This window comes from Leptonychotes weddellii, chromosome 1, assembly GCF_054177405.1.
Source record: "Leptonychotes weddellii isolate Sample4059 chromosome 1, ASM5417740v2, whole genome shotgun sequence".
In the NCBI taxonomy this organism is placed as follows: domain Eukaryota; kingdom Metazoa; phylum Chordata; class Mammalia; order Carnivora; family Phocidae; genus Leptonychotes; species Leptonychotes weddellii.
This window is the reverse complement of record NC_138369.1, coordinates 55,652,057-55,671,224: the sequence shown is the minus strand read 5'-3', so window position 1 is coordinate 55,671,224 and position 19,168 is coordinate 55,652,057. Positions and strand designations below refer to the sequence as shown.

The 19,168-nt window shown below is 46.0% G+C and overlaps 1 protein-coding gene across 4 annotated transcripts in view; it reads right to left on the bottom strand.

Annotated features, from left to right (window-relative positions):
* Positions 1-19,168, bottom strand: part of STAC (SH3 and cysteine rich domain) — a 153,717-nt gene that overhangs the window by 82,838 nt on the left and 51,711 nt on the right. For 3 of the 4 annotated variants that reach the window (XM_081824179.1, XM_081824175.1, XM_081824163.1), the window contains exon 2: positions 11,625-11,904. In XM_081824179.1, coding sequence (XP_081680305.1) covers positions 11,625-11,904 — 280 coding nt within the window. The remainder of the gene's footprint in view (positions 1-11,624; positions 11,905-19,168) is intronic. The other variant, XM_081824170.1, reaches the window with a different exon arrangement.

Sequence of the window (19,168 nt, the reverse complement as noted above, 5' to 3'; positions counted from 1 at the left end):
GAGAAATTTTTATTTTCTGGAGACCTTTATGTATATAAAGATTCTTCCTTCACCACTTGGTCCCTTTCTTTTTCTTCCTAGTCATGAGATGTTTAAGGATGGGATAGAGGAGGGAGGCAGGGTCCACGTTTTCCTAATACCAGCCTATGTGTACATCATGAAAAACAGATTTAGGAACATCTGCCTAAGTATGACCAGCCTCCTACTCATGTCTAGACAAATTAGACTCTGATAGTTCCTCTGGCTTCCTGGCTTCCCCAAACTGGTCCCCAAATGGGGTTCAAATATTCTCCCAACAGTGATCTGGCTTCAGGACATGCCAGTTGGGTCCCCTGGATGGGGGTGGGGGGAAGGCCCTGGAAGGCTAGTGACAGCATCGCGAGGCCTGTTAAACCCACCCTGTCCACCAAACACCACAGTCTGTCACTGAAGGAGGCCCAGTGCACCTTCAGCTGAAAGTGGCAAGGGCTCTTTCTCAATTCCTCCAGTTTCTGGAAAACATCCATCCCCTTTCCTTTGCTACCTCCCAGTCTCCGCACTTGAATTCATGAAGGTGTGAGATGTCAGCACTGGGCCTGGCACACAGCTGTGCTCAGTGTCTAAAGGATACGTGGTTATTGAGATTACCTGCAGTTCTACCTTCTCATTTCTGAATATTTTGCTTTGTGTATAGCAAAAATGATCCTAGCCATAATTCTGATACTATTATTTCTGATTGGTTGAGGACTCATTTATCTATTCATTCACTCATTTAGTAAACTTGCACTGAGCAACCCCTACAGCTTGGTGCTGAGGACGCTGCAGAGAACGCATGCACCACAGCGCTCACCCTCTGTAAGTTATGCTGTCACACTTGCCCTTCGTCAGTGAACGTGACCGCATTCCATAACCTGCCCCCTTTCCACAATGCCTTAGGGAAAGGCACATTTTGGAGGATTATACTATATTAAACAAAAGACAACTAAAAGCAGCATTTGCTTTGGGTTGACAACAAAATACAAGAAGTCCTGATATTACGATAAAGGAGTCAAGAGGAGAAATAAAACAAAACCACAAAACAAAACCCTGGAAGAATAGTGTAGGGGATATAGGGAAGCAAGAAATAAAACTTCACCATCTAGTAGAGGTGGTACCGGACAGAATCGCCACTCCCGATGATCTAATTACTGTCATAAAGCAGCAATTCCCAGATTTTTGGACTTCCCAGACTGAGAGGAAAGGGGAGGGTGTACCACTAGCTTCAATGGAAGCAGAGTGGGCAGCGAGACAGAGACACAGGACACGGCTGAGGGACATTTCATAGAAACTACAAGAAGCGCTGAGGTGCTCACCAATCTGCCTCAATCTGCAAGAGATTCATTAGCCAAGCAAGTGGGGCCCCTGGCAATTCACTCCCATATGCTTTTGGTAGTGAAAATATATACTGAACAACCGAGGAACAAACAAGAGCTGAAGAATAGAGATGTTATGTAACAATAGAACAGGTGGTAAATACTGAAATCAGTTAAAACTAGAAATGTCTAAATAGATGTATAAATCTTATTATAAAATGTATATCTATCTTAATATTTATTCTCAAAGGTCTGACTTTAAAACATTGGAATAACAATAAAAGTCTGAATTAACAAGAGTGGCATACTTGAGTCAGGGTTAAAAGTTTGGTTAAGTTATGGGGCGCCTGGGTGGCACAGTCAGTTAGGTGTCCAACTCTTGGTTTCAGCTCAGATAGTGATCTCGGGGTTGTGAGATCAAGCCCCATGTTGGGCTCCGTGCTCAGCATGTAGTCTGCTTGGGTTTCTCTCTCCTTCTCCCTCTGCTCCTTCCCCTCATGCTCACTTTCTCTCTCTCTCTCTCTCTCACTAAAATAAATAAATAAATCTTTAAAAAAAGGTTTGGTAAGTTATCTGGAATAATAGAGAAATCAAAATGCCAGATTTATTTTTACTTTTTAATATCTTGGCAAATGTAGAATAAAGAGTGTTTATTCAAAGGTAATCAGTAGGAGAAGAGTATATTATATATCTTCCAAAACACAGAAGGTTATAAAAGGAAAGAACACACAAACCACACATGACTAACACACACACACATACACACATGAAATGGAAGGACACAGAAAACACAAAATAGAAACTACACAGTAATAGTTTCTCGTTTCCCTTCCTTTAAGAAGGAAAGGCAAATATTTCACTCACAGCACTGAATGCGAATCCATAAATCTCTTTTATTTTAGAATAAAAATTCAGGTTGGGTAATAAAGGAAATCTAAAATCCAATTATGTTTATTTGCAAAAGCAGCATTTAGATAACATGACCAAAAATGTTTAAAGTCAAAAGTAGGTAAAGGCAAATATAAAACAAAAACCAAACTAAGGTGGAAGTATGACCATAACAGTGGGAGTTCAGGACACTAGTATTAGACAGAATGGGATGGCACTCTATTTGTATCTGGATATAATTCAAAATGAAGAAGATATCCCTGTTATGACCCTTTGTGCACTAAGTAACATTGTGTTAAAATATGCAACATGAAGGGGAAATGAAGAGGAAGATCACGGAGGAGGAAACAGGGCTTCTGTGTCAAGTTTCCTTTTAGGTAGGCTGTAGCCTCAATATACCTGGAAATAACTTTCAGAGGGATTAGGAATTTTCCATGTTCTTCCCCTATTTTTTAAAGAGATTTTATTTATTTATTTGACAGAAAGAGAGAGAGCATGAGTAGGGGGAGGGGCAGAGGGAGGAGGAGGGAGAAGCAGACTCCCCATTGAGTAGGGAGCCTGACATGGGGCTCAACCCAAGGACCCTGGGATCATGACCTGAGCCAGAGGCAGATGCTTACCCGACTGAGCCACCCAAGTGTCCCTCCTATTTTGTTTTTAGTTGGCTTCTATTTCTGTTGGTTGGTATTTGAAGGCAGACTCGTCTTTTTCCCACCCACGAACTACCATTTTCTAAATACTCAGTGTGTGCAGGGTGTGTGCTAGCTGCCATGGGAACGGGCACATAAATGAGACCTGGTCATGTCTTCAAGTTGCTTACCGATGTCTAGTCTGTTTGAGGAATGATACACAAATTCAGAGAAACAGTGGTCACCAAAGAACTCGAGGAAGCATTGTAACTGGGTCTGGATAGATTTGGGACCAGAATTGATGGCGAGAAGCAGGAAAGAAGGGCATTTGGATGTTCCACAAGGAATGGCAAAATGTCAGCACGCTGAAAATGGGCTCCAAAAGCACTTATTAGGACCTTCCCCAGGGAGTAGGATGTCTGAGGGAGGGTGGTGAGAAATATGGTAACACCCTCTCCACCTCCCTCCTCTTGTTCTATCTTCTCTCTGATCAAGGATCTTTACATTTTAAGAAGGTGATGATGTGCAGGCCCCATGTGATGCTCCAGAGCTGAACACTAGCCCTTAGACTCTAGTTGCTTCTACTTCTGTGTGAGACTCCAAAAAACCTCCTTTCCTGGAGCCCACCAGCATCCATTTCTGCTCAGTCTTTGCTGGAAGGAATGTGGATTACTTTCTCATGTAAGGAATTTCCAGTGAGAGATTTCATAAAATCCTTAGCACCTGGCAGCAGGCATCACATTTTAGGAAGCTGACAGAAGACGCTAGCTTAAAAGTATTTTGTGCCCCTTTCCTTGAAAGGCACTGGGTGTGATGTTCTCTGAGAACACTGGACCTGAACTGAAGTCTTAATAACTCTTTAATGAATTTGCCTTTGCAAGCATTGAAAAGGCTCTCTGAATTATGTACACTAAAGAGGTACAAGCCAAAAACTGTTAAACAACAGCCAAGTGGAATTAGGGAAAAGTAGATGTTGGGAGAGAGAACTCTGTAGTTATAATCCATTTGATCCACTGTCTGTTCTCCACTGATAACATCCGGTAGTTTTCAGAATAGCAGGACTTCAAAATGCTAATGTGTGCTGTCAATATCCAAAGGGAATACAGTGTACAGCATTTTCCAAACATATACTTTATTGTGGAAAATCCCCCACTCCCCAAATCTGTAGAGCTTCTGGAATTATTTTTAGAAGCTCTCCCTTTTAAAGTCTTCCATCATTGGGCACTTGGGACCCTGGGTGAGTTTAAACCCTCTTCCAGATGAGATCTGTTCAGCCGTTTGAGGACACTGACCACGTTCCCCAAAGTCTCTCCACGCCAAACGTCGCCATGTCCTGCAAACATTCCTCATCAGGTAGGGTCACAATCTCCTTACCCCACTTGTGCACTAGTTTTACTGACTTTCTGTTACTAGAGTCAACAGGATTCTCTCACCCGGGTCAGCTGAGCAAAGAAGACAAAGAATTACCTCTTTTGGACTGGGCATTATACTACCATTCTGTCCTCTACAGAAAAGTAGCAGTTAAGTTAGTGCTGCTTTGAAGCAGTTAAAATACCAGAAGTGAACAATCCTCTCCGACAAAGCACTGAGGTCTGGGTACTGCATTCAACATGGATACATACCATGACCCAAAGGAAAGGATCTATTTGAAACTTAAGAAAAAGGTTCTACAGAGCATTTGTATTTTCTTATCTATTAGCTGTACAACTTCTAAAACAATTGTCTGGCTAAGTGATTGATGGCACCTCAGAGTTTTAATTCTATTCTGAGAATACACAGATTTGACATTTGCTTTTCAATATTCCCCTTGATTTCTGTATGGCCTTTCCCATCAAGAGACAACTTCATTGGTGGGTAAACACTGCCTTGTCTTTTTAGTTTTATGTACATATGTATGAGTGTGTGTACGATTTTTTTTTTCTATTCAAGGTTTGGTTAAGGTTTTATGGCTTTTCTGAGCAATCAGATGAAGTCAGGAAACAGTTAAACTAATGGTCAAACAAGAGCATAGCAGAAAGGTCCTGGACTCAGTGTAATGTAATATTTCCTCATATAATGTTACCATATTACCATTCATTATGATAGTAACACAATGTTATTGGTACAATGCCAAGGTCCCTCTGCATTTTATATTCATTCATAATGGAGGATGTTTTTATAGTGCATCTACGTTTACAGATGTCGTGATGCTGCTGGTGCCTTGTCCAGATCTGGTTTATCATGCTGATGTTGTGACTGTGGGCTGCTAATGGCTCACAGGTGCTTCTGTTCAGAGAATAAGCCGTTCTGAAGACTGAGTGACAGGAGATACAGGCCGGCCCCCTCACCTCAAGGTGGGACTATTAGGTAATAGCAATCTGTGTCCCAGAGCTCCCCACGGGTGGTATCAGTTTGAAGCCAGCTCCAACCGAGGGCACATCCTTGCTTGGCTCCTTCCCCTGCCTCTTCTGCTGAGAGCAGCAGAATCTGAATCCTCTCCTGAGGGCACGCCCCACAACAAACCACTTTCACAAGCATCTCTGTCTCAGGCTCTCTTTTAGGGATGCTGACCTGAAACAAAGTCATTATTACTTTCCTCTGTGGTTGCCACCTGGAGAGTTTGAAAGCAAATGATTCTTCGCACAGTGACTCTGTAAGCAACTTGAAATTGTAAGCAATGAAATCCAGCTGTTTTGCTAAATATTTGTTTAGGAAATATGAGCCCATTTAATATGCTGTCTTCTAAGTGGATGCTAACTAAGAACATGTAGTTAATTTAAAAATCGTTATGGAAACAATGTATCTGACAGTAAATAGGATGGAGTCCTTTGGAAAAACCTCCTTAATTGATGGAGTAGACTCATACATTGAGTCAGTTATGTTAATAGTGCATGTTGGCTTGTTCAAGTCTCTGAAATTTCAAGGAGAGGCAGATTACCACAAGCAAATTCAATGCTCTCCTGAAATGAGGGTGCCATAGATGAAATACATTTAAGTTGATGTACAATGAAAAGGAGTCCCCACCCATAACAGTCCCCAACACCAAGGCTTAAGGATTGGAAGAGTGGATCTGCTTGCTGGATAAAGGATGCCCATCAAGCCAGGAGGATTCTCCTAGCCTAAGACTGGGTCTTCAGTCTTCTTGACTCAAAGGCTGGGAATTCCAGCACTGGGGCTGAGGTACACCTAACTGTCTATTTGTCTCTCCATGAAAGTTTGGGTTGACCATCTTTGGCTTGCATAGCTAAGTTTTCTGGAAAGGGACAGTCTAAGGAGGTTATCATAAGGGGTAGCCACGTCCTGGAGGCAAGATTAGACTTGCAGAAGAGCCTGCCACAGTGCCTGCTCAACCCAAGGGCCTGGGGGCCACATTGGTGGGGGAGGTGCAAATCCAAGGGCAAGGGCGAAGCTGGCAACAGGGAACGAGTTATAGAGTGAAAGAGCTGAGGAAATTAGAAACTCAGAGCCAGGGAATGAGACTGGGGTCCTAGTCTACTTTTCTTAGTCACTTTCTTGTGGCAAATGTGTAGCCTTTCCAGCTTTAGGGCTCAGGCAGTCAGGCGAGGAACAAATGTGAGGCTCTGTCAACCAAACTGTGTGTGTCCATTCCAACTCAGAAATCCTAGACAGTGAGAACGCCAGATTCCTTTTATTTTTAAACAAACATCCATCATCTAGGAACCTCACGCATGACTTTTGACTTTTCTTGGCCATCATTGTATAACCTTTGGTTTTCAGTTGAAAGGAAAACAAAAACTGCTCTAATATATTTTCTAAAATGTCACTCTCAGGGGATAGCAGTAGGTGGCCTTTCCCCAGAACTTGGGATATGAAGAAGAGCTGGGGCTTGAAGCAAGCAAATCTGCAGGTAATACCTGTGGAGACAGGAGGCTAAGTTTGAAGAGCAAGGAAAGGGAAGGAGGACAGATCAACTGTGCTCTGGGATCACCTACCAGCGTGACCCCTGCCTCCTTTCGGGAAGTTAGAACATTTGCCAGTCTCTGCTTCACACGTTGCTTGCTCTCTTCACCTCCTCTCCCCTTTCCTCCCACCTCACATAGAGCTCTTCACTAATTCTCCTTCCTCTTTCCTAGAAGGAGCCTGCTTGCTTTCCTTCTCTTTCATCTTTGAAAAGAGCAGAGTGCCTGGCTGACTCTTTTTTTTCCCCCTCTGTCTTTTTAAAGATAAAATGGCAGCTAGGATATAAATTCAATTCTAATAAGGGGGAAGATATAGTAAGGTTCTCTTTAGCACAGGGCGCATCTTTTTTGTGATTTTCAAAACGGAGTCCTTCGAAATTGTGGCTGGTACTTGAGAAGTTTCTAAGTCCCCCGTTCCCCAGGATAATGATTGTGACATTCCTCAGAGGCAAACTCATTTCTGTTACTCATTTTAAAAACACACGTTCCTTTGTCTTTTCACACTCGTCACAGTGAGATTTAAAATAGAGACACATCATCACCTATTTAAGGGTTATGAATAGCACTGCCTTGAAAAGGCCTGGTGGGAATTTATAGGGAATTGAAAGTGACGCAGCAGACTTGGAAGACAGCTAGGCAGACAGGAAAACGAGGTTGGAGGCCAAGCTGCCTCCATATCCTGAGCAGGGGACATGAGACCCTCTTCCCGCCACACTCACAGTCAGAGTCGAGGCATCACTTCCAGATGGAGAAGTGGAGTGGAAGGGTGGGACAGCCCCAAGACTTGGTGCCATCTATCCAACAAAAAGGTTTCAATGGTCCAGAGGTCACCCTCAGTACTGCGGTAGGTTGGATGATTGACCTCAACTTCACCCCTCCCATACCCATGTCTTTTGCCAGGTGGCTCTGCAGTCCCTGCTACTGGAGGTGTAGTTCTCCACCCCTTGTCATGGGCTGGGCCTACCCACACTCTGGAGGAATGCCACCAGATGGGATAGCACGTCACCTCCTATCTGAAACCTTAAAAGCTCGGTATGTTTCCCCTTGTCCTTGCCATGGGAAGAACACACCCCGGCTAGCCCACTTGTCCAAAGAAAGGGTAAGAGATGAGCAATAGAACATGTGATAGCAGCCCAACCCCAGCTGATCCAAGGAAGTCTGAGTAAGAGTCAAAGAAAGCTACTCTAAGTGCTGGGGCTCGAGAGCACTCGTTACCCAGCAATACTGTGGAATCGACGAGTGACACAAACACTGCTCTGAAATGGGGCTTGGTCACAGGAAGAGCGTGAATGACCGTGACTAGAAAGTGAATGTGAATAGAATACGGTTTTCTAAAGATGAGGACAGTCCTTGTGTTTATGGTCGCTAGATGGGCAAACGTTGCTTCCCCGTTTGAACATCCCACCCCTTAACTGGGTCTTGGCCAGGGGTAAAGGGAACGACAGGATCCCGCCTTCCTGGCTGTACTGGACACCACTGATACGTCCCAGTTCAGTGATGACAGACGTTGGCTTCTTTGGGAAGCACAAACATTTCAAAGACTATCAGATAATTAAGGAAGAAAAGACCTTCAGATGACCTCTGCCTGACACAAGTTAAACCACGCACTACTCACAAGGAAAGCCATTCATTCAGTCAAGTGCATGGCTTAAGTGGTTATATTCTCACTGAAATTTGCCTTTTAACTTTACCCCTTGTTCCCAACCCTCCCCTCTAAAGCCACATTGCATGAGTCTCTTAACTCTTCCAACATGGTACTTTCAAACACAGACGCACATCCTAAATCTTTTCCACGCCAAACTCCCAGAGTTTCCTCATTCTTTTATTTTGACACACCACTCACCATTCTGATCACTCTCTTCCAGACACATACCTGCTTCTCCAGGTCCCTCATAAAATATGAAATGCAGAATTATAGACAATCCTTGACATGCACCTAAAACATTGCCATGTACATGAGGGACTAATTACTTCTTCTTACCTGGATGTTATTTTTTTTCCCATTATTTATGCCTATTAAATTTAATTTCTTTTTCTGTAAAACTAATTCGGTTTATCCTCTGAATATATTTCTCTGCTTCAGGAGAGTAATGACTATTTTCTCCTCTAATAATGATGGTGATAATACCAACTCCAATGGGCTCATTGTACCAAGTACTCATGCCTGGTACTTCCCCTCTGCCAGTTCACTGATCCATTCAAAACCCCTGAGGGTGGTATTATCATCTCCATATAAAATGAGGACCCAGGCTCAGAGAAGGTGAGTCACTGGCACTCGGTCACACAGCTGCATGGGGTTCAAGTCCAGCCTGATTCCATGCACATGGTCTTTCTACTGTCCTCAATCTCTTACATTGTTTTATCTGGAAAGGGAAAGGCTAATTATGTCATGGGAGTAGCCATAAGCAAAACATGGGTCAGCATTGTCCCCACTCTGTGCACTGAACAGAAAGGTGCCTCTTTGCCCACTCTGAATGAAATGCCTCTCACCATGTGACATGACACAGCCATCAGCTGTGTGAAAGCCATCAGAGTGCCACGATCACATGATTGGCATCAAAGCCAGGATGGAAAGGAATCAACAGAGGCCAGTCCTGTGATCTTCAACCAGAGTTTTCTTCTACTGTTGTGGTGGACACAGTCGATGCTCTGCCCAGATACCCCTACTGCGTGTGCACAGGCAGAGGGATGGCCCCCTAAAGGTGTCCACCTCTTAATCCCCGGAACCAAAGAACATGTTATGTTACAAAGCAAGGGGAAACTGAGGTTGCAGAAGGGAGTAAGGTTGCTAATCAGGTGGCCTTGAGATGGAAAGATTATCCAGGTGGGTGTAGGAGGGAGAGTCAGGACCAGAAAGAAGGTGGTGTGAGAAAGATGCAACCTGCCATTACAACTTTGAACACAGAAGGGGCCACAAGCTAAGGTGGGGGCCGTCTGTAGAAGCTGGAGAAGGCAAGAACGTATATTCTCCCTTAGAACCTCCAGGAAGGAATGGAGCTCCTGACGCCCTGATTTTAGCCCAGTGAGACCCACTGTGGACTTTCAACGTCCAGAAGTATAAGATAATGAAGCTGTGTTGTTTTAACCCATTAAGTTTGCGATACTCAGTTACAGTAGCAAAAAGCCACTAATACACCAGAGGTGTGTGTACTGGCTGCTAATGACTCAGAGCTACCCCTTTCTCCAGAAAATTGCCTTCAACAGAACATGAGCCACTTGGCCCAGGGGTTCTGAAAGGGCCTCCGTCGTGGGAGGAGGAGAGAGACCCACAGAGAGTAGGCTACGAAAGGCTGGCCTCAAGGAAGGACCAGCTGTGCGACCCATGCACCAGCGCTCCTCCAGAGCTGGCTGAAGTAAGACTCCCACTGAGACCACTTTTGTATTCAGCAACTTCCCTGCCCCAATCCGCTTCCTCCCTCTCCCTTCTCCTGAGAGCGCCCCCTCAACCCATCACGTGCACCCAACTCCCCTCTCAGGCTCTGCTTCTAGGGAATCTGGCCTGAGACAACAGTCAGCCTCGGAAGAGATGCCAGGCTATAGGAAGCTGGTCCTGGAGGGGAAACGGTGGGGCTGGATGGTGTGTGTCAAGTATGTGTCAGGGTGGAGGAGCTGGAAGATGAGACTAGAGGGCATAATGGCTTTTCCCCAGAGCCTTGCTGGGCCCTGGGCCCAGCTTGATCTTAAAAGTGTCCTTCCCTGAAGCATTCATGCCAAGCTGGACACTGTGGCATCCGGGCTGTAAGCGGGCGCCACAAAGTGGGGAAGGCCTCAGGGTGCTTCCAGGCGCTCCAGGAATTCGATGGGCTACACTTCTGGAGGGTCAGCACCATCTCGGGAAGACAGTCCACATCTGGATCTGGATCAGCCCTGCATTTTTCATTTTTCAGCCTCATTTCCAGTCGTGATACCCTTAAATTTCTCCTAACCGGGGGTGGGGGGTGGAGGGGTGGGGGTGGGGTTTACATCCTAACGCCACCTGAGAGCAAACACAGGCCTGTGTTCTGTGGCCACTGGTCAATTACCAGGATTTACTGCTGCTCTTGAAACAACTGGTTTAAACTCACTCTGAAGAGGCAGAAGAGTATGAACTGTGGAAGTTCTGTGCGGGTGGCTCTGAATGGCCTACTTTTTCCTTGTAGCTGGGACATTTTATGATCATTCTCTTCATCTGGGCGCAACCCCTAAGACTCTCAGGCTGCTCCCATTTCTCTGAGGTACCATGAGTGAGTCCGTGCCAGGTCCAGACTTGTAATGGTGGCTCGATCACCTTTCCTGCCCGGTTCAGTGCCTCCCCCAGAATCATCCCTCCCACGCCTGTCTGTCCGGGTCATTCCTCTATAGTTCACCCAGCCACAGACTCCCTCTGCAGGCTACCCCAGACAGACAGCGCCATGCGCCCTGTAGTGGATGCTGTGACGTGTCACTCAGGTCCCCCCCACGGTACCGAAGTGTTCCGTGCCCACCTGCCCAGCGTCTTGGTTGCCTCCCACTGATTCCCTCTCTGCCCACTGCCCTTGGCTGAAAAGAGCTGCTATGTCCCGGATTATGCCCTCTCCCCAGGGGCTGCCTATACACAGTGAGAGGTGATGCCGGGGTACAAAGGCCCAGACCTCTAGCCTCAATGCAGATGACTGTCCAGGGCTCTTGGGGGATTAGTTGAAGGTGCAACTGTATCACCATCCAACTTCTCCCCCTGCCCAGTCCTGCTTTCCCTTCCCTGTGCACGATTGTTCTCCAGAACATTCCCGAACAACCTGCCCTCATGTACATCTCTGAGGCTCAGAATCTGTCCTGGGGCCTGGACTCGGGCTACACCACTCTCACTTGTCCTTCCCGGGGGTGCGGGGACCTGGAGGTAGGGGTGGGGGAGGCCTTACCCACGATCATGTGGTTGCAGACATCACAGAAAGTGGGCTTCTTGAAGATATGCTCCTGAAAGGCATGGGCCTTGCTGCCAGCCCCTGGGTACAGGCCGGTCCTGGTGGGTGTAGATGTCAGGCTTCCAGAAGCGGGGAGTGGGCTGGAGCTGGGGCTGACCTCAGCCAGCATGTCCCCCTGCAGCTTCACGTCGCTGTTCGTTCGCTGGAAGAAGTTGTCAGCACTTTTGCTCCGTAAACTCTTGGTCTTGAAAGAAAGTGATCGTTTTAGTTTCTGGAGCTGCAATGCAATGACAGAACACTCTCTTACGATCGATCATGCAGACTCATGCTTGGGGGATGAGGTCTGCTCCAGGCACTGCACTGTTCCAGCTGACACCCTCCGCCCCAAGGAGGCTCACAAATGTCCCTGTGTGGGTGGGCAAGGTCAGTGCCTAAAGGGTATGTGGCAGTCCCTCTCTAGAGGAGCTCCCGTGCTGAGCCAGACTGCCCAGAGAGGCCCCAAGGTGCCTTTGCTTCTGCCCCTGCTCCTCCTCCCCGCCTCCTTGAGGTCCTACCAATGTGCTGTCAAAGTGTCCCATGACACTGAACTTTTGACACCATTTGCCTTCTGAATCAGAATCATTGGAAATATTAGGTGAATGACCTTCTGGGCTCAATGGCTGTGTCTGCCATGCCAGAGCCTCTGCCAGTCTTTCTCTCTGATGGTCACTTAGCAGCTACTTGTCTCTATACATGGCAAAGCAGAAGAGGCCACTGTCTGCCTCGAATCCATCTGGGTGAACTATCCACAGAACGGGAACCAGAAACTCTCAAGCCTGCTTGGGTCTGAAGCATATGGATGAGTAATATGTGTGGATGTGTGTGTGTTTGCGGAGGACACGGCATGGGATTACTTGTTTGACTTTCTCTGCTCTTCTCCCTGCCTTGCTGCTTGTTTTCGGCCATGGCAAACTGGATCATTTCTCTTTTGCCTTGGAACTTATGAAGAATTAAAACCTGGGTTTGGAGAACTAATTACTGAAAGGTCTGGGTTTGGTGCGGTCTGCACCACCAATCCAGCCTTCCTTACTGGAGCTAGCAGGATCTTTTGGAAATACAGATGTGAGCATGTGAGCCTGGTGTTTAAATCCTTCACAAGGTTTTCTTTGTTCTTAAATCTAAAGAAAAGCTCCTTGTCATGGGCTCCATGGACTGGCAGCTTCTGGGTCCCCATGACAGCTTGTAGCAACGTGTACCTTGCTCTGTCCACGCCAGCTACAGTGGCCCTTTGAAAGTCTGTGGTATTTACTATGCTTTCTCACTGCCACCCCTTTTGTGCATACTTCTCCCTTTGCCCAGATAAAGCAATAAAGCACTTAGTAGCTGCATGACCTGCAACAGGTCACTTTACCTTCAAGGTAGTTTCCTTCTGTCATTGACTATCCATGGGGACTCTGCCTGTTGTCTGGAATGTCTTTGACCCAAAGTTGCAGACAAAAAGGAGCTAAGCACACGAGTCTAATAAAGGCCCCCATCAAGTGTAGTCAAACACCTCTCCAGGACACATAAGATGAGATGATCTGGCCTTGCCGAGCCACGTCACCTCTGCATCAACCCTCCAACCTCTCCCTCAGAAGACCAGGAAGATGTGGTCTTTTGTGCTTGGGGTAGACTGCAAAAATGCTATAATTTTCCTCCATTTCCCTTCCCCATTCACCTCTGCAATGTAACTTTGCAGCCCCACCCATCAAAGGTAGCATGTTTCCACACTCCTTGGATCTTGTTGGTTTGGGGAACTTGACCAGTAAAAGGTGCCGGAAGAAATTTTAAGCCAGTTCCAAGCCCAGACCTCAAGATGCCTTGCATGCTTTGTCCTCCCTCTTGGAAACCTGCCAAACTGCCTTATGAACCAACCCAGTGTAGCCTGAAGGATGATGAGAGACACACAGTCCAGTCACCTCCCATCACATGAGTAAGACCACCGAAGCAGGGCTACCTTGTTTCCCTGCAGGGAATATAAGGGTCTAGAAGAGACCAGAAGAACTGTCGAGCTGAGTCCCATCCAAATCGTCAGCCCACAGAACCATCAACTAAAGAGATGACTGGTGTTTGAAACCATTAAGTTGGGTATCTATTGTGTATACACAGCAATACATTGCTTCTCCCCACCTTCCTGCCATGTGCTGGATTTTACTTCTTTCCCCCTGTGAGGTTGGCTGTGGCTGTGTGAAGCCAGCTCCCCACTTCAGGGAGCCATCTGGGGAGGGGGCCTTGTTGGGGCCCTCTAGAGGAGCTCCACTTAGCCAGCGATGAGGCATCATTAGCCAGAGACCAGCAACACCCTATATTTAAAGATCAGAAACAGTGGGTTGGCCAAGAACACTGTCTCTTTCCCTTTGCCCTATGGCCCAAACCCACCAGAGGCGCTATAGCCACCAAAGAAGGAAGAGAAGGAGGTGCTGGTGAGTTATTTTGGTGTTGTTCATTACTGTACCATAACCTAGCCTATCCTGACTGATATAGGGGAGCAGGGTCATGCGTCCTTGGGAGCCCTGCATTTATTGTGAAGAGGACCCTCCATCTCCAGCAAAGCTAAGTGAGAGCGGGCATGAGACAGCACTCACTGAGACAGAGCCACACCAGGGTGAGGGCCAGAAAGCCATAAAGGAGAAGAACAGACCTTCCTTACTTCGCATCCTTCCAGTTATTGCCTGGGCTGGTGCTGGAGGAAGGGGGGTTTAAATAGATAAGACTAGAGTTTTATTGTGGACAGATTTTAATAAAGTGACCAGGAAGTTAAGGAATCTGCGAAGATTTTGTTGTGGACTTGGCAACCCAGGGCGAGGGTGCTTTATCAGAGCAAATATCATCATAATAGAAAAATAAAATCCTGTCATGGAGTTCAGATGGTTCAATAAATTGGCTACTCTTGTCTCAGAAGCGGAACAAAAGCACCTATCCTAATTATAATAATAGCAGGTGCATCCCCAGGTGATCCTTCTTCATCTTCCCAACCATCCAGTGAAGACACTGTTGTTTTACTCCTGTAGAAATGGCTGAGGGAGGTTAAGGGACTTGCCCAAGGTCACACAGCTCACGTGAGTCAAGTCCAGGGTTCAGAATTAAATTTACCTTCCTTTAAGCCCCCATTCTTCATTGGCAGTGATGGACAGGTGATGGAGAGGGAACAGAGGAGAGCTTACCCTTCACCCTCGGGGGGACAGAACTACTTTTGGCAGACAGTGAGAGCGGGAAAGGATGTGCAGTGAGAAAGCAAATCTGCTTTTTGGGGAGCTATTTCCCTTATTTTATATATTTCAAATTTCTTAAAAATAATAAAGGAGCATAGCTGTTGATCAAAGGGGAGCAGCAGACTTCCCTTTAAGGCTTCTCTGACAGACTCTGTGGACTCTGTTGCTAGGCCAGGGAAGGTCATGGGGTGCTGCCTACGTACGTCCAGTCTGGTCTCCCTCCTGTGCTCGTGTGCTTTATTTCTGCCTTCAGAAACTTCCATATATGGTATTCTGTGTTCCTTTGAAGTTTCAGCATGGTGCCAAGACACCTGTAGCGTTTTCCTTGTCCTGTGGGATGTGGCTGGAAACTGTGTCAGACTTTCAGAGCCTGCCTGCCTACAGAGTTGGAGAATTTGCCTTGGAAGCCAATGTAACATTACTTATTCAAGTGGGCAGCTTAGAAGAAAGGCCTACAAGTTAAACAAAGTCTGAGCAGTGAGCTCAAAGGAACACACTTTCTCTAATTATTCCCCAAAGAGTAGAGGCCAGATGGGAACATATAAAATACAGAAATAGAAGCAAACCCCGATAATAGCAGATGTCACAAAATGATTATCTTCCAGACAACATTGGCACAACCCAACTCCATTTTTTTTATAGTAATAATGGGAGAAGGAACATATATTCTCAAGTACTTTGCCATGTGCTAGAAACTGCTCTATATATTTTAATTCATGTAATCATCCTGGTGATCTGATGAGTAAGAGATCATTCATTCATTCAATAATTCATTTAATAAATATTTATTGTGTCACTACTATGAGCCAGGCATTGGCCTTGGCTTTGGGGTTATAGCAGTGGAAAAAAGTAAAATCCTTCCCCTTAAGGTTTTAGGGTCTAGTGGGTGGAGACAGAAAGTAAATAAATAATAAAAGATGTATATAATATAAATTTGGGTAAGGATAAGAGACATGAAGGAAATAAAAGTGGAGCCAGGCTTTAGAAAGTGACAAGGAAGGCTTCTCTGACCGGTCACATTGGAGCAGAGACACATGAGAAGTGAGGGCATGAGCTACTTTGGAAAAGAACAATTTGGGTAGTGGGGGAAACTACAGGCAAAGGCCCTGACAAGGTGGGTGTGCCTGGGGCAGAAAGTTGAAGGAGAAAAGGGGCAGAGAAGTCAAGGGTCAGCTTTATGCCAGGCCTTGCAGGCCATGGCAAGGGTCTTGGAATTTATCCTAAGGGTGATGGTTTTGAGCAGAGAATTTTAAAAGGGTTCCTCTGGCTGCTCTGTGGAAAACAGACTACAGGAGGGCAAGATGGAAGCCGGGAGACAAGTTGGAGACTCTTGCAATTATCCCAGGGAGAATCCATTTTGGCTTGGCCTGCCATAGTTATAGTACAACATGGTTGAATACGGGGTACAGTATGAAGGTAGAACCAAATGGGCTTGTTGAGGGATTGGATATGGAGTATGATGGAAAGAGGGGACTCAAGAATGATTTCAAGGTTTTGGGCTTGAGCAAGTGGATGGATGGAGGGACCATTTACTCAAAGGAAGAGTCCTGGAGAGGAAGCAAGTTGGTGTGGGGCAGTGGGGTGGGGATGAAGAGTTAAGTTGGGGAAAGTAAGTTTGAAATGCTTATGTGGAATTCATGTGGAGCTGGGTATATGGCCTTGGGATTCAGGTGAGGGGTCCAAGCTGGAGAAATACATGTGGGAGTCACAAAGACATAGATGGTACTTACAGCTATGAGGCTTGATGAGATCACTGTGTAGTTAGTGCGAACACTGAAGAGAAGTGCTCTGAGGATGGAGACCTGGAGGTCAAGAAGATTAAGGAAATATTTCGAGGCCAAGATGATTAAGAAAAAAACAAAGGAATCTGAGAAGGAGAGACTGGCAAGAAAAGAGTGGAAGCTCTGGGAATAAAATGATTCAAGGAAGAGAGAAGAACCCACATCATCAAATAATGCCTATATATCGAGTAATGTGAGGGCTAGGGGGAATGTCTTTGGGGGATTTTTTTTTTTTTTTTTTAGTTTATTTAGCTGAGAGAGAGAGTTGGAGGGGGAGAGGAACAGAGTGGGGGGGAGAGGCAGAGGAAAAGAGTCTCAAGCAGACTCCCTGCTGAGCACAGAGCCTGATGCAGGGCTCAGTCTCATCACCCTGAGATCATGACCTGAGCCGAAACCAAGAGTTGGACACTTAAATGACTGAGCCACCCAGGTGCCCCAAGGAGGGGGGGCACATTTATTTAATGGTAGCAGGTGCAGTGAAATGGTAAGGGTGAAGACCTGACAAAATTTCAAGAAAAAATGGCGGTTGTTGGGGGAGTGAATGCAGGTGGTGAGCACAAGCAGTTTTGCTCTAGAGGGGGATAGTGAGAGGGAAAGGGGACGCAGCATGAAGGGTGGGTTTGGTTTTATTTCAGCATGGGAGTTAGTTCAGCATGTTATTAATCTGATGCTCCAGAAGAGAGTGGGGAAATGCTGGAAGGATGTCCTCGAGTAGATGGGAGGAGGTGAAATCCAGTGCACTGGAGGAACAGTTGACTTTAGCTGGGAATGAGGTGGTTGATCCATACGGGGAGAGAGAGAGAGGCAGACAGGCTGGTGAAGTTGGTGCTAGTTGGATGTGATCTTCTCTTTTGATTGCTTTTTTTTCTCAGTGAAAACAGAAACAAGTCTATCTCCCGAGTGAGGGGAAAAGGGAGGGAGTTGGAATCTGGAAGTGAGAAGATGGAGAATAGCTGTTTCAGTGCATTAGCACAATGCACAATGCAGGGTGGTACAAAGGGTCTGTTTCAGGTTATTACCTCATTTTATAGATGAGACAATTGAAACCCAAATTTAAATAGCTATTAAGTTGCAGAATGAAGATCCACACTCCAAAGCCCCTTAAGCCAAACAGACTTTCATAAGATTTCCTACTATTGGGATGCCTGGATGGCTCAGTCGGTTAAGGATTTGCCTTCAGCTCAGGTTATGATCCCAGGTCCTGGGATCAAGCCCCATTTCGGGCTCCCTGCTCAGCTGGGAGCTTGCTTCTCCCTCTGCCTGCTGCTTGTGCTCTCTCGTGTTTGTTCTCTCTCTGACAAATAAATAAAATCTTTAAAAAATCAAAACAAAACAAAAGGTTTCCTACCCTTGACTTCCTCTTAGTAAAAGTCCTCTGTTTGGTGTGCTCTATCTTCTGATACCAGCTGGAATTTTAGCAATAATCCATGTGGTTGCCATGTTGAGCATGGCAATCAATTGGGGAACACAGAAATCAGGCATCATTAGAGCAATGGAACACGGAGAATTACAGCCTGCAGGTGATGGCAGTGGCATGCGTGTGATTTACTAGTCTGTTCTGCAGAAGCACATCAAGTTAATTAGCCAGGATGTGCTTGGTCATTTCAGCCAGGATCTGAAGTTGCACTGTGTGGGAAAGAGGTGGTTCTGGAGCAAACGCATCTCTGCCCACACAGGCATAAATTGGGAGGCACAGTCACCGTGTCAGTTTGGTTTCCTGTTAAGTCTCCTCTATGAACATTTCTTTTGCTATCTGAGGCCCCACCAATAATGTGCTGGCTTTTGCTGCTGGATCGAAATGAGGTCATCTGCAAGCACATGCCTCCTCTTTGGTATGCACATGTGATCTACACCTTTGGTTCGTATTTTGACTTTTCTAAAATAAGGATATGTCTTAATTAAAATACTCATTCTTTTTAAAATTTTTATTTATTTTTAAAAATGACTTTATTTATTTGCCAGAGAGAGAGAGAGCACAAGCAGGGGGAACTGCAGAGGGAGACGGAGAAACAGGCTCCTCACTGAACAGGGAGCCTGATGCGGGACTCGATCCCAGGACTCTGGGATCATGACCTGAGCCAAAGGCAGACGCTTAACTGACTGAGCCACCCAGGCGTCCCTGAAATACTCATTCTTTAATTTTTTTCCTGAAAAGGTATTATTAAACCAATTGCTGACAGCTAAGACTCGGGGAAATGAGTTATTTGCCTGTGTGGTATGACAGTCCCACCCACTCCCTCGGAAACTCAGGTCCCTTCATTCTCCACCAGCCACACAGATGCACTTCCTCTCTTCCAAGTTTGGCTGATGCTGTGGTTCCTCCCACGCTCACCCATAACATTTTATTTGCGACTCCACAGGCAGAGAGGGAGTGTTGGGGTCCTGAGAAAGGTAACGCCTGTGATGAGGGCCTTCTCACCAACCTTTTACCCATTCACAGCCTGATTTCTTTTAAGACACAATATATTCCAGGTCCTGATTGGCTTCCGTTTGGATGGGACTTCAAAGTCATAAATAGTCTTACATCTAC